The following is a 13,856-nucleotide window of genomic DNA, read 5'->3' on the forward strand; positions in this document are numbered from 1 at the left end:
ATATGACCCGAACCAAAATCTAATCCGCATGTCCTTGTCACTCACCCAACCTGTCAAAAGTTTCATCCGTCCACAACGTCCAAAGTTTCATCCGAATCTGTTCACAACTTGATATCGTTTTTTGCCCTCAATGGTGTAGAATCGCTTACATTCTCAGATCCAGATCTTCACCTAAATCTAATCATTTCGTCCAGTTCACATACCAAACTGTCCACCAAATTTAGTCAATCCGTCCACAACTATTTGAGATATCCTGTGCACAGACAGACAAGACATACAAAAAGGGGTGAAAACACAACTTCCATCCACCTTTGGTGGCAGAGGTAATTATCGGAAAAAAAAAAAATGAAAACCTTTTCATCAGATCAGTGATTTCACTCTCACCGTGATCACTTTAAAGCCTCTTGCTGGCATGTAGAAAAGTGTATAAATACTGTACGTGTAAAATCTTTAAAATCACACAGTGAAACATTTTATGTTCAAAATTAAAAATTCCTTTATTTTCAATTTACAAAATTGCACTTTTGTACAGCCGAGAAAGCAAAGGCCAATAAACAGCGAGAACTACCAAAAAGAGACCAGATCACTCAACATCCCAAGGATTGCACCATGAATCGGTCACCAAGTAATCCGACACCAAACTACCTGATCAAGTAATTTGAGATATTTGAACTTTGTGCCAACTTTCCCCACCAACGCACAAGATGCACCAGCGAGAAAATGCTTCGTTTGGGATATACTGTAATACTTTCATGAGGCCACCCATATATAACATAAGCACCAAGGTTGGGGTGGGAGGGGTAAATTATAGGGGAATAAAATGGAGAAAAGGAAAATAAGGTAATTAGGGTAAGGGGGAGGAGGAAATCGAAATCTACAATTTTGCATACGTAAATAGATAGCCTCAAATTCCCAAAATTCACTGGCGGTATAAAAAAAATGTTTTTTCTTTTTGTTCATTTTATATCTTAAGGTCCTCTTAGTAATCAAAAGATTTGCACAAAACCGTTTCAAAACCACAACACACCTCTGTGCCACAACTCATAACAAAGGCATCCATTCTATACAAAGTTGTTTCAAGTATGGCTCTCCCAGAATATCTTTACATGAAAAACATCACACAAAGTTCGATGAACAGACAAAATTATTCACATTACCTTTACAAATTACAGCTGTTTGCATAAAGCTCTGCCCCTCCAGAAATATATATATAAAAAAAAAATATTCCAGATTGTTCCCAAAACACCAAAAACATGATGTAATACAAGCAATATGGCTGAATTCCACCAGCTGCCCAATGATAAACAGTTACTGCATTTTGTTTACAGGATATGATCTGTACAAATGAAAACTTCAGTGTTCTTGAACGTGATAACCAAAATAATTCATGTTAATACTTCGGCAATGCTTTAACATGGAAGCAGCTTGAATGCGGTGAAAAAGAGGTGCAGGCAATTCCACCTCCTCCTCCCACACCCACAAAAAAACCCCCAAACAGTTCTCGTAAAGGAGGAGGGGCATAAATAAATGTAGATGGACCATTGAGAGATATTCTCAAGATAGGTGGCTTGTTCAGAGACTTTGGTGCCTCGTTTCATCCTCTAAGCGTAGTTTCGGCTTCATTGGTATCTCCGCTTCTGAATCCTTCCCATTGCTGGAAACAACAAGTAATGAGACAATGACGATGACTGGAATGACAAAACACACCTAGTCTGTTCCCGAAGGGATGAGGGTATTTATTTATATACATTTTTTTTTCTTTTTTTTTTCGGTCAGTATATGTGCTCGCGTTTGTATGCATACACAGGCAGACTAAGAAACACCTTAGGGCGACCTACTTTAATTTTGCACCCCCAACAGTTCGACAAAGTAATAATTTATGTTACTGATGACATTCGTACTTCGCATTTACAACAAATTGATTATTAAAAATATTCATACGTATACAGACTTGGCATTTAATATGGAATATTTTTTTTGGGGGTGAACTTGCTTTTCAAGATGACTTGGAACCAAAAGTTCATTGGAATTATGTTGAAATTATTCTAGATTTTGTTAATGTGACCTTTAAAAGAAACAAAAACCACATTTGACATTTCGAAGCAAATAAATTGATCCTTGAAAGTGATGTAAACCGATATCGAACTCAATTCACGGACAGTACTGTATTAAATCTCTGTACGTTTTCCAGAAGTACCTCTTTATTTTGCACATTAGCCAAAAAAAATTTCAACAAAAACAAAAGCTAAATTATGACTGGGATTACGGACAGTAAAATTACAGTTCAGTACTTCGTGTAACCCCCACGAGCATTCAGGAGAGCACACACAGGTCGAGGCATGCTGTTCACGAGATTTGCCAAGGTTTGGACAGGAATCGCTTGCCATGCAGTGACAATAGTCTGCTGCAATTCACGCACAGAGGTCGGCTGCTGGTCCAAGTTGTCGATTCGACGCGTTAATTCTGCCCACAAGTTCTCTATCGGATTCATATCCGGGGACATGGCAGGCCACTCCATATGCTCTACACCACGGTCAGCAAGAAAGTGTTGGATCATGCGAGCACGATGAGGCCGTGCATTGTCATCTTGGAAGACAAAGTTTCCTCGAAAGGCTGCACGAGCAAATGGAAGCAATGTTTCTTCCAGAATTACCCTGTACTTGAACTGGTTCAGGTTTCCATTCAGAACAACCAGGTCAGTTTTGCCCCCTGCATGAAAAGCAGCCCAAACAGTCAGCCCACCACCTCCAGCTTGGACTCTTGGCACTATACAATCTTCGTTGTGGGCTTCATGCACTTGTCTGCGCACTCGGACGTGGCCATCTTGACGATAGACCAGAAATCTAGACGTCACTGAAGGTCACGTGATTCCAGTGTCCTGGCTGCCATTGACGGTGCTCTCTGGCCCACTGCAATCGGCGCTGGCTGTGTTGTCTGGTCAGGCGTGGCTTTCTCAGGGGACGCCTGGCACAATAGCTTGCTTGAACCAGTCGTTGGTTGACTAGCCTTCTGGATATAGGCACATTTGTCAGTTGCTGCCACTCAGCCCTAAGCCGATTAGCTGACTTGGTACGGCCATTGCAGACCAACCGGTGCAGCTGGCGATCATCTCTCCTTGTGGTTCTGCGTGGACGTCCTGGCCTCGGTATTGGAGTAGGGACACCCCTCTGAGCATTTCGTTTCAGGATCTTTGACACCTGACCTCGAGTGATGCCATACTGCTGAGCAATAGCACGCTGTTTCATACCAGAATTTCGTAATGCCACCACTCCATGACAAACAGCATTGTCAAGTTGACGGACCATCTCCAGAGAAAGCGGCAATAACTTTTGTAGACATGCAGCAGTTGTTTTCCACTAATACAGAACGCAACAACACTTATATACCTGATTGTGAAGCCAATCGTCAAATGTACCTGTCCTTACATTTTGTCACGCCACCTGTGATATAATCATGTTATTGACTTCTTGCTGCGAAAGACAATCAGTGACATGGTTCCTTCAACAAAGACATCAACGAAGGGTAAAAGAAACTCACCAGATTGATATACTGAGTTCAGAAAGTAAACCCAAGTCAAGAAAAAAAAAATTCCATATTAAATGCCAAGTCTGTATATTCGGAGTGCATCATGCCTGCGGCAGAGTGGCGACCCATCCAGGATTGTAACCCAAGCCATGAAACTACTGCGGCAGTTCATTGGACGTTCTGTATAAAGCATGGTGCAACAACAACCACAATAACTAGCCTGGTGTTGGCTTAACGGTTAACGTGGCTGGCTTGAGATCTTAGGGTCCCGAGATCAAGCCCATCGTGCCATTGAAATAACACCAGGTGGGTTGACTCAGCCTGTCATCCTTCCGAGGTCGGCAAATTGAGTACCGGCTTGCTGGGATGAATGATCACGGTGTGTACCCCAATTTAGAATAGGTACACCGTATCCCTGCACATCGTAAGAGCGTGACCAAGGGTTGGCGTCAGGAAGGGCATCCGGCCATAAAAACATTGCCTCAAACAGGGAACCATGATTGTCATGGGGCCCGCAAGGCTAACCCCCGCTTTAGCGGGGAAAAATGGCCTTAAAACGATCATTCATTCATTCATTCATATTCATTGAGTGACTAAGACACAGCAGAGCAATGTGTGATGATTGAATCAAAATTTGATGCATGCATTTTGCTCTTCAATCATGTTCCGCTCCGACACCGCTCAACATTTTTTGTAGATAAAACCCTCTACCCCTCCATCCCACTGAAGTATGGTTTATGCAAATTATTGTAATTTCATAAAATTATGTGCTATAGTGTTGTTCAGCACATGCGAGCCAACATGGCACAACATGTTAGGTACCCGGTATAAATATCTATTTCTCATTCATGAAAGTTCAAGCTCACCTTTGAAGAGCAATCTTTCTGTGATCTTTTCCATTTTTTCTCTGAAAAATACATGAATGCAACATTCAAACACTCTCAATTTCTACTTATCACCACTACCATGAACACCCTATTGATTAGTGAAGTCTAAACTGACCACTGAAGCTCCTCACCTTTCGGGCAGCAAGAGCTGCAGCAATGAGGCACAGAACCACACCGAGGCCCAGAGCTACCCAGGCGGCCAATGATACGACGTGAGGCATCAAGACAAGGTTGGTGTAGATTCTGTCACGAAAACCTCCCGTCACGTCGCCTCCCTTTGAAGGGGGGCAGATACGGATGGTGAGACGGAAGCTCGATTACATCATATGGCCAAATAGAAAACGCAAAATAACGAAGACCTTTTCCAATCTAGCTTCCGTTCATACCTCCGAGAACCATAACAACGGCAGCAAAACTTTGGAGAACTTTTTCGTTACTCTGTGGAAGACAGCAGAAGAGGAATTATAGTGGTTAGCTGAGCCACAGGAAAAAAATAATAATAATAAAAACCAAGATGGCCAATGAATGCAATTTGGACATTACTTACGGAAAGTCTGACATGGACTCGATCAGAAGATTCACTTGAAACTTCATGTTCACGCTGAGGGGAACTCCTGTAAGCTGAAAAGGAATAAGCACCAATATCTCAGTAAATGGTTTTTGCAACGATGGTCAATTCGATACAAGTTCTGAGCCAGGTTCAAACCATATATCGTTATTAACTCAATTAATGTGTCTTCGACACAAAAAGTATGAAACTTTAAAAAGTATGCAAGGCAAATTGCAATAACACTTTGAACTACTTCTGACTATCAGCACAGTTATTTCAGACTCACTATGAAACTATAAACCACAGTCAGGCCTCAAGGAATTGGATTTTGACTCATGTCTAACACGAGATTCCATTTGCAACATCGTGGCTTCGTAAACATCCTTTAATTTTACAACAAGCGCATCATCCATGTAGTTGTACACAATACATAAGTGGCCAAACATTGAACCACTAATAACTTTTCTTCACAAAGTAAAATCTTTTTTTTTCATTCCTTCTCATTCTCAATCTCTCCTGCACATGTGATATGTAGATGGTCCGTTATCTCTCATCTCATTCCAGGATTGGATCTCCATCACCTAAATTAATAGCCTGGTGTTGGCTTAACCGTTACGGTGGCTGGCTTAAGATCATAGGGTCTTTAGTTTTAGCCCGTCATGCCGTTAAACAACACCAGGTGGGTTGACTCAGCTCGTCATCCTTCCGAGGTCGGCAAAATGAGTACCAGCTTACTGGGAACAGGGGGCACTGCATCAGGGGCACAGCTGTGCTCCCAGAAATGATGCAACCAGCAGCCATAGGCTGCATACAAAATAATAACATAATTGACCCAAATTAATTTTATTTGTAGATTTGTGTCATGCTGTCATTAATAGTCACTTACTTTTTCAATAATCCTTATTGCAAAATACGTGAGCCTCATATAATCCTCAGTAGAAAACCCAAAAAACCCAATTCCAAATTACAAGATTGACGATGGTCAATAGTTTAAGAGCAAAGTTATCAAATAGTAGTAATAAGCATGTTAAGGCAGTTACCGGGTGGATTAATACTTCAGTGCCATGTTGGGCACGGTCAGGAGCAAGGCCCGACAGCTGCAAGCTGGGGTCACCATCCAGAAAGTGAGGCTGGGAGAGGTAGATTGGCACACCTGTACAATAAATAAAAAGGGTTTTGTTTTAGAAGTTTTAATTTAAAAAAAAAAAAGCAAGATATTACAATAAGTAAACATAGCATCATCCTACAATGGCCTACTCTAATGATACAATTAAAATAATATGTGAACATATCAATATTTTTAGGAACATATCAAGGAATAAAATACCACAAACTTTAGAAAAGCTGTCATTTGGAATGCAGCTGGTTTACCAAATCGTTTACTTCACAAAATGGGAAGAAAAGCGACGTTTTGGCAGCACCCAGAGCATCTTGCAACATGTTTGCGTTTGGACTTCCTAGAATGATGCTTTGTTTTCCCATTTGTTAAAGTTAAGCAAACCCAGCATTCTGTGTGTCACGTCCAATGACGAGCTCTTTTGCTGACCTTTTCGACACTTGCTGAGGCTGATCGTTCCAGACTTCAAACAGGGACAGTAAGCTTCATCCGTGGAAGGCGACGGCGAGGGTGAAGCTTCCGTGGGTAGAGGGTCGTGCTGAGATGGAGGGTAGAACGAATCAGGAGGCGGTGATGTAAAGAGGGACGGCGCAAACCGATACTTGTAGACCGTTATTCCATCGGTCACATTCTCGCCAACAAAATCCATCCAGAGAGATCTTGGAGTGAAACGGGAAGATTGATAAAGGGACTGTCATTGTGAGCAAAACAACAAAAAAAGCTTCAGAACATGAAAGATCCAATGGATGGTGACAGCAGTTAAACGAGGTACTGTACCACGATAACAAATTTAACTGAGCAAAAGCATGGTACACTGCAGTTTCTACAGTCTAGATAACACTGATTTAGAGCGAGTATGAAAGTGGTATGACACCTGACAAAAACTACCTGCAGGCATCTGGATTGAAGAAGGCAAGCGGACGATGAGCAGGCAGAAATGGAGGCCACAACTAAATCAGAAACTAGATTCAGCCCAGCTTACTGGTTAAGGTGAGCTAAGATTGAATGTTGAGTCGATATCAGAAACTAGATTCAGCCCAGCTGACTGGTTAAGGTGAGCTAAGATTGAATGTTGAGTCGATGTCAGAAACTAGATTCAGCCCAGCTGACTGGTTAAGGTGAGCTAAGATTGAATGTTGAGTCGATGTCAGAAACTAGATTCAGCCCAGCTGACTGGTTAAGGTGAGCTAAGATTGAATGTTGAGTCGATGTCAGAAACTAGATTCAGCCCAGCTGACTGGTTAAGGTGAGCTAAGATTGAATGTTGAGTCGATGTCAGAAACTAGATTCAGCTCAGCTGACTGGTTAAGGTGAGCTAAGATTGAATGTTGAGTCGATGTCAGAAACTAGATTCAGCCCAGCTGACTGGTTAAGGTGAGCTAAGATTGAATGTTGAGTCGATGTCAGAAACTAGATTCAGCCCAGCTGACTGGTTAAGGTGAGCTAAGATTGAATGTTGAGTCGATGTCAGAAACTAGATTCAGCCCAGCTGACTGGTTAAGGTGAGCTAAGATTGAATGTTGAGTCGATGTCAGAAACTAGATTCAGCCCAGCTGACTGGTTAAGGTGAGCTAAGATTGAATGTTGAGTTGATATCAGAAACTAGATTCAGCCCAGCTGACTGGTTAAGGTGAGCTAAGAATGAATGTTGAGTTGATATCAGAAACTAGATTCAGCCCAGCTGACTGGTTAAGGTGAGCTAAGATTGAATGTTGAGTCGATGTCAGAAACTAGATTCAGCCCAGCTGACTGGTTAAGGTGAGCTAAGAATGAATCTTGAGTCGATGTCAGAAACTAGATTCAGCCCAGCTGACTGGTTAAGGTGAGCTAAGATTGAATGTTGAGTTGATGTCAGAAACTAGATTCAGCCCAGCTGACTGGTTAAGGTGAGCTAAGATTGAATGTTGAGTCGATGTCAGAAACTAGATTCAGCCCAGCTGACTGGTTAAGGTGAGCTAAGAATGAATGTTAAGTCGATGTCAGAAACTAGATTCAGCTCAGCTGACTGGTTAAGGTGAGCTAAGATTGAATGTTGAGTCGATGTCAGAAACTAGATTCAGCCCAGCTGACTGGTTAAGGTGAGCTAAGAATGAATGTTGAGTTGATATCAGAAACTAGATTCAGCCCAGCTGACTGGTTAAGGTGAGCTAAGATTGAATGTTGAGTTGATATCAGAAACTAGATTCAGCCCAGCTGACTGGTTAAGGTGAGCTAAGAATGACTGTTGAGTCAATGTCAGAAACTAGATTCAGCTCAGCTGACTGGTTAAGGTGAGCTAAGATTGAATGTTGAGTCGATATCAGAAACTAGATTCAGCCCAGCTGACTGGTTAAGGTGAGCTAAGATTGAATGTTGAGTCGATGTCAGAAACTAGATTCAGCTCAGCTGTCTGGTTAAGGTGAGCTAAGATTGAATGTTGAGTTGATATCAGAAACTAGATTCAGCCCAGCTGACTGGTTAAGGTGAGCTAAGAATGAATGTTGAGTCGATATCAGAAACTAGATTCAGCCCAGCTGACTGGTTAAGGTGAGCTAAGAATGAATGTTGAGTCGATGTCAGAAACTAGATTCAGCCCAGCTGACTGGTTAAGGTGAGCTAAGATTGAATGTTGAGTCGTTGTCAGAAACTAGATTCAGCCCAGCTGACTGGTTAAGGTGAGCTAAGAATGAATGTTGAGTCGATATCAGAAACTAGATTCAGCCCAGCTGACTGGTTAAGGTGAGCTAAGATTGAATGTTGAGTCGATGTCAGAAACTAGATTCAGCCCAGCTGACTGGTTAAGGTGAGCTAAGAATGAATGTTGAGTCGATGTCAGAAACTAGATTCAGCCCAGCTGACTGGTTAAGGTGAGCTAAGATTGAATGTTGAGTCGTTGTCAGAAACTACATTCAGCCCAGCTGACTGGTTAAGGTGAGCTAAGAATGAATGTTGAGTCGATATCAGAAACTAGATTCAGCCCAGCTGACTGGTTAAGGTGAGCTAAGATTGAATGTTGAGTCGATGTCAGAAACTAGATTCAGCCCAGCTGACTGGTTAAGGTGAGCTAAGAATGAATGTTGAGTCGATGTCAGAAACTAGATTCAGCCCAGCTGACTGGTTAAGGTGAGCTAAGATTGAATGTTGAGTCGTTGTCAGAAACTACATTCAGCCCAGCTGACTGGTTAAGGTGAGCTAAGATTGAATGTTGAGTCGATGTCAGAAACTAGATTCAGCCCAGCTGACTGGTTAAGGTGAGCTCAGAATGAATCTTGACGCAGGTTAGGCAACCGGATAAGGTGACGAGAGATATTGGACAAGGTTCCGCAGCCCGGTTCAGCAGCCTCGTGAGGTGATGGGAGAATCTGGACAGACTCTGTTGGCCACCCTGTTTTGTTGCAATGTTCAATCAAAGGTTGAACTTTATGGGGGAGTTGTTTGAAAAATTCCTCAAGCCGTCGGTATGTTTCGCCCCAAAGGCAGGAACTAAACGGGTATGTTGAGCTGAAAAAAAAACAAAGTAGAAAGACAGATTGATGAGCTTTTAGTCAATCGTTGGTCTCAATAATCTTATCCATGTGAATTGCGCGAAATGAGTTTTCACATTTACTTACTTGAATGGCTGCTGTTGCGGGGTCTTTAAAGGTTGGTGAGCAACCCGCCAGAGAGGGGGCTGAGTCGGAGCCACAGGTACCTTGAGTGGTTTCCGTTTCGGAGTGTACACCCATCCTGAAAATGAAAACACTTTCCCTTACATTAAAGGACATTTCTCTGCTGAAATAACATATTTTTGGCCATATTTATGGAAATAAAAGCAAGAGCTTATTACTTGCAGAATCAAAGGCTATTGGTCGGTCGACTTTGTTATTCTGCCTGTGTGTCTGTTTGTCACTTGCCAATTTGTCAAGGTCACAGAAAAACCGATCATCATTAAACTTTACCAAGTTGAAGAGGTAGTCACAACTGAGAAGCCTATTGATTTTGAGGTCAAAGGTCAACTGGAGGCCAAACCTCTAAAATCATCAATGTTCATGTGGAAAATCATCAATTTCGTTCTGATTGACTTTAAAATTGAACAGCATTTGCACATTGAGTCATTAAATAGGGAAACAAACTATTTTTGAGGTCAAACGGTCAACTCAAGGTCAAACCTCGAAAATCATCAATGTTCATCTGGAAAATCATCAATTTTCATCTGATTGACTTTAACATTGAACAGCATTTGCACATTGAGTCACGAAATAGGGAAACAAACTATTTTTGAGGTCAAAAGGTCAACTCAAGATCAAACCTCTAAAATCATCAATTTTCATCATAAAAATCATCAATTTTCATCCGATTGACTCGAGCTATGATTAAGATCGTCAATTTTAATCTTAGTGAAATGGACAATTTGATGTCTCCAAAGAAACCTTCTTTTGGGGGGTTTGGGTGAATTTTGGAAGTATCGTGCGCTATGTGATGTCTTTGTTGTTTGTTTATTCATGTGCAGCTTGTGGATGCTTAATTGGCTGCATCATATTCTGGGGGCGCTGATGCAGTGCCCCTGTTACCAGTAAGCTGGCACTTATTTTGCCGACCTCGGAAGGATCAACTTCGGATCAACCTCGGAAGGAAGGCTGAATCAACCCGCCTGGTGTTATTTCAACAGCTGACCGGGATTCAAACTCAAGACCCTACCATCCCAGTCCAGCACCCTAACCGGCCAACACCAGTCTGGCAAGGGCTTAAACCACAAAACAACTTTTACATTATGAATTAATCCAAAAATAAAGTTGTTAATGGAAAGTTTGTTATTCATTCTTTCGGTTGTTTTTACCCGAAGAGAGGAATATTGACCTCGAACGTACCGGGATACTTGTTGTGGTGTTCTCTATACAGCCTGTTAGCCTCCTCGTAGAAGGGACGTTGCTGTTGTTCTGGGAGGGAACGCCATGCCACCCCCAGGGCTTTGCTCACCTCCACATTACTCAGGTTTGGCATCACGTTCGCCATTTTGCTTCGGTGCAATTTCGCCCACACCATGAAGGCGTTCATTGGTCGCTTTATACGCTCTTCACGGTGGCGTATGGGTGGCATGCCGATCTCCTCAACGACCTGGATGAAAGTAAGGCAACATTAAAGGTAGATGTGCTGGTTCGATGTGATTCACGTTTACGCTTGGGGGGCATTCATGATCATCTTATTATAATTCACCAAATGTCTGTCCGTCTGTCTGTCTATCCGTCCGTTTGAAGGTACCGCAAAAACGGCTGAACCGATCGCAACGATATTTTGGGTGGGTAATTCTGGGATCTCCTGGAGTAAAATAGGTCATATTGTTTTTGCAATTTCAACTTAGGCTCCAGCATTTTCAGGTTTGGGCCCCCACATAACGTTATTTTCCCTGGCGCCACACAAACGGCTGCACTGATCGTTGCACAGCTGCGCTGCACATCTGCACCGATCAGCTGCACCAATCGGCTGCACCGATCGAACTCGGTGACCTCGGACAAAGACCTTTTATAAGGACATGAGAAAACTAAACTGCTGGCGAAGGATACTGTGTACTGGTATAACGTTAACAAGGACATTGATCGGCTAGTGGAATGCTGTCCGACCTGCCAACGACACCGGAAATCTCAGCTGCCTGAACCACTACAGCAACATGACATTCCGCTCAGACCATGGAGCAAAGTCTGATGTGATCTGTTCTATTTTGATGCAGCCCAGTGGCTTGTCATCACAGATTATTATTCCAAATTTCCTCTTGTTCGCAAACTGCCCGAGTCTGCTCCCAGTCACACGATTATTGCGACCTTGGGACAGATTTTTTTCTGAATTCGGAATTCCTGATACGTTTATGAGTGATAATGGTCTTCATTTGTCCAGCGCAGAATTTCGTTTATTTGCTGGGAAATGGAATTTTGACCACGTCACTTCATCCCCAACATACCCAAAATCTAATGGATTCATTGAGCGCCAGGTCGAGACAGTGAAATCCATCCTCCGTAAATCAAAAATTGCGGGAAACGATTTTCATCTGGCACTGCTAGCTTGGCGGTCTACCCCGGTGAGCTACAGCTTGGCAAGTCCTGCTCAACTGCTATTGGGCAGAAAAATGAAATCGCTGGTACCAACCAGAATCACCAACGTCCACGACGATGACAACCTCATCCGTGAGGAGCTGGAGAGGCACCGCTACTTACAAAAGCTCCACCACGATTGGCATGCTCGGACACACGAAATGTCGGGCCTATACCCTGGACAGCGAGTTCGCGTTCAGAACCACAACACCCATTGTTGGGAGCCGGCCACGGTTCTCTCCATGTGTGAAGAGCCACGGTCATATTTGCTCGCATCACCAAATGGTCAAACACTCCGACGCGACCGAATTCACATTCAGGATCTACCGGCATGTGATGCGGTGCCCCATCGATCTTCGAGCCAAAACAAGAGTTCTGAAGCCACAATGAGTGGGAACAGCGAACCATCTGCAAGGTCTGGTAATGAACCTGTGAATCATGACTGTGACGTCACTCGTGCTACCAGGGCAGAGATGGTTCATCAATCTCTCCAGTGTTCTGCCAGTTTTAGTCACAGGTTGCCTCCGTCACAGAACCTGACAACTGTCTATACGAGGTCTGGCCAAGCTGTGAAAGGGCCATGCCGTCTTGATCTATAAAACACTTTGCTTATCTGATGTTTGCATTTATACACTTTGGTTATCTCGTGTTAACTGCTCTGGGTTACTGGTGTGGTGTTGTAATGATCTAATGACAGTGCAGACATGTAATGGTATTACAAGGGTTTGCTGTTTTTACTTTATTACTTTTCTTTTTTTGTGGGAAAAGGAGATGTAATGGCTGCCATGAATTGAATGACCACTGTGGCTGACATAAAGACTATAGTTTGTCCAATGTAATGTGAAACATGCCAGTGTTGATTGTTACCGAAAGGTCTGCAATTTCATTTCCAAATTAGCAAATAAATATATGTTTTAACTGAAATGGCATATGAATAGAATCAATCAATCAATGGAACATGTCATGTGTTACACCGGACAATCTATATTTGAATAAAACAAAAAAGAAACAATGACAATGTTTAAATTTGGTATGTGTCCTTGTTTAATATAAATACACAATAATACACTAATAGTACAAGAATTGTTCATATTGGGGACGACTCAGAGAACAGACCAAAAGATTGATGAAATCCTAAAAAACAACTACTGTAGTTTCATTGGCAGGCTGATCCTTCCCTCTTGCAAAACCAGAAGTGGGACTAAATAATATATGTTTAATCAACAGTTTGCCTCCCCCCACATCATGAAACTAATGACTATAGGACTTGGTCTATCTTATGGTCTGTTCCATAAATATTAAAGTAAGAAATCCCAGTGAGACTTATGTCAATCTTGTACATGTCATCCATAAAGTGAGAACCATTTTAAACATTCTAACCATGCACTGCTTTACTTATGCAAAAAATGAAATTGTGATTTTCTTTCCTTCTCAGTTCTCTCTTCTTCAAACTTACAAAAGCCACTGTTATAAATATGTATGTCAAACTATGAATACCAAACTTTCAGAACAAGGCATAATATTTGTACAAGCATGTAACTACAACTAGGACTAGGCCATCCAAATATAGCGTTACAGCTACATATGGATTTTTTAAGCACCAAGTATTTAAAAACAAGTACTACACTAGAAAATGTATGTCTTGATATGGCTTAAATATTTACGCTATATCACGACCCAAACTTACATTCGTTGTTTGGTATCCATCACCAATGTCATCTCCATCGTCAAATTCT

General features: G+C 42.2%; 2 protein-coding genes across 3 annotated transcripts; one reads left to right on the forward strand and one right to left on the reverse strand.

Annotated features, from left to right (window-relative positions):
- Positions 1-471: 471 nt before the first annotated feature.
- On the reverse strand, positions 472-7,025 carry LOC144892594 (scavenger receptor class B member 1-like). The gene is made up of 8 exons (XM_078779812.1): positions 6,968-7,025; positions 6,509-6,738; positions 6,003-6,115; positions 4,960-5,033; positions 4,799-4,850; positions 4,544-4,687; positions 4,392-4,432; positions 472-1,654 (listed from the first exon to the last, which is right to left on the reverse strand). Exons 2-8 carry the CDS (start codon positions 6,726-6,728, stop codon positions 1,573-1,575), a joined length of 726 nt encoding a protein of 241 aa, XP_078635938.1. The 5' UTR covers positions 6,729-6,738; positions 6,968-7,025; the 3' UTR covers positions 472-1,572.
- Positions 6,718-12,898, forward strand: LOC144892593 (uncharacterized). 2 transcript variants are annotated; one of them, XM_078779811.1, is made up of 2 exons: positions 6,718-6,847; positions 10,548-12,898. In XM_078779811.1, the coding sequence occupies exon 2, from the start codon at positions 11,703-11,705 to the stop codon at positions 12,717-12,719; it is 1,017 nt and encodes a 338-aa protein (XP_078635937.1). In that variant the 5' UTR covers positions 6,718-6,847; positions 10,548-11,702; the 3' UTR covers positions 12,720-12,898. The 2 variants fall into 2 exon arrangements, with proteins under 2 accessions (XP_078635937.1, XP_078635936.1); XM_078779810.1 differs by having other exon boundaries at positions 6,734-7,069.
- Positions 12,899-13,856: the final 958 nt, after the last annotated feature.

This window comes from Myxine glutinosa, chromosome 6 (assembly GCF_964187855.1).
Source record: "Myxine glutinosa chromosome 6, kmMyxGlut1.1, whole genome shotgun sequence".
Taxonomy (NCBI): Eukaryota; Metazoa; Chordata; class Myxini; order Myxiniformes; family Myxinidae; genus Myxine; species Myxine glutinosa.

Coding starts and splice junctions, on each gene's coding strand:
- LOC144892593 (XM_078779811.1), top strand. CDS start 11,703: ATGACATTCCGCTCAGACCATGGAGCAAAGTCTGATGTGATCTGTTCT.
- LOC144892594 (XM_078779812.1), bottom strand. CDS start 6,728: ATGGATTTTGTTGGCGAGAATGTGACCGATGGAATAACGGTCTACAAG. Junction 6,116..6,508: donor CCTCAGCAAGTGTCGAAAAG/GTCAGCAAAAGA, acceptor TTTATTGTACAG/GTGTGCCAATCTACCTCTCC. Junction 5,034..6,002: donor CTGAAGTATTAATCCACCCG/GTAACTGCCTTA, acceptor ATTCCTTTTCAG/CTTACAGGAGTTCCCCTCAG.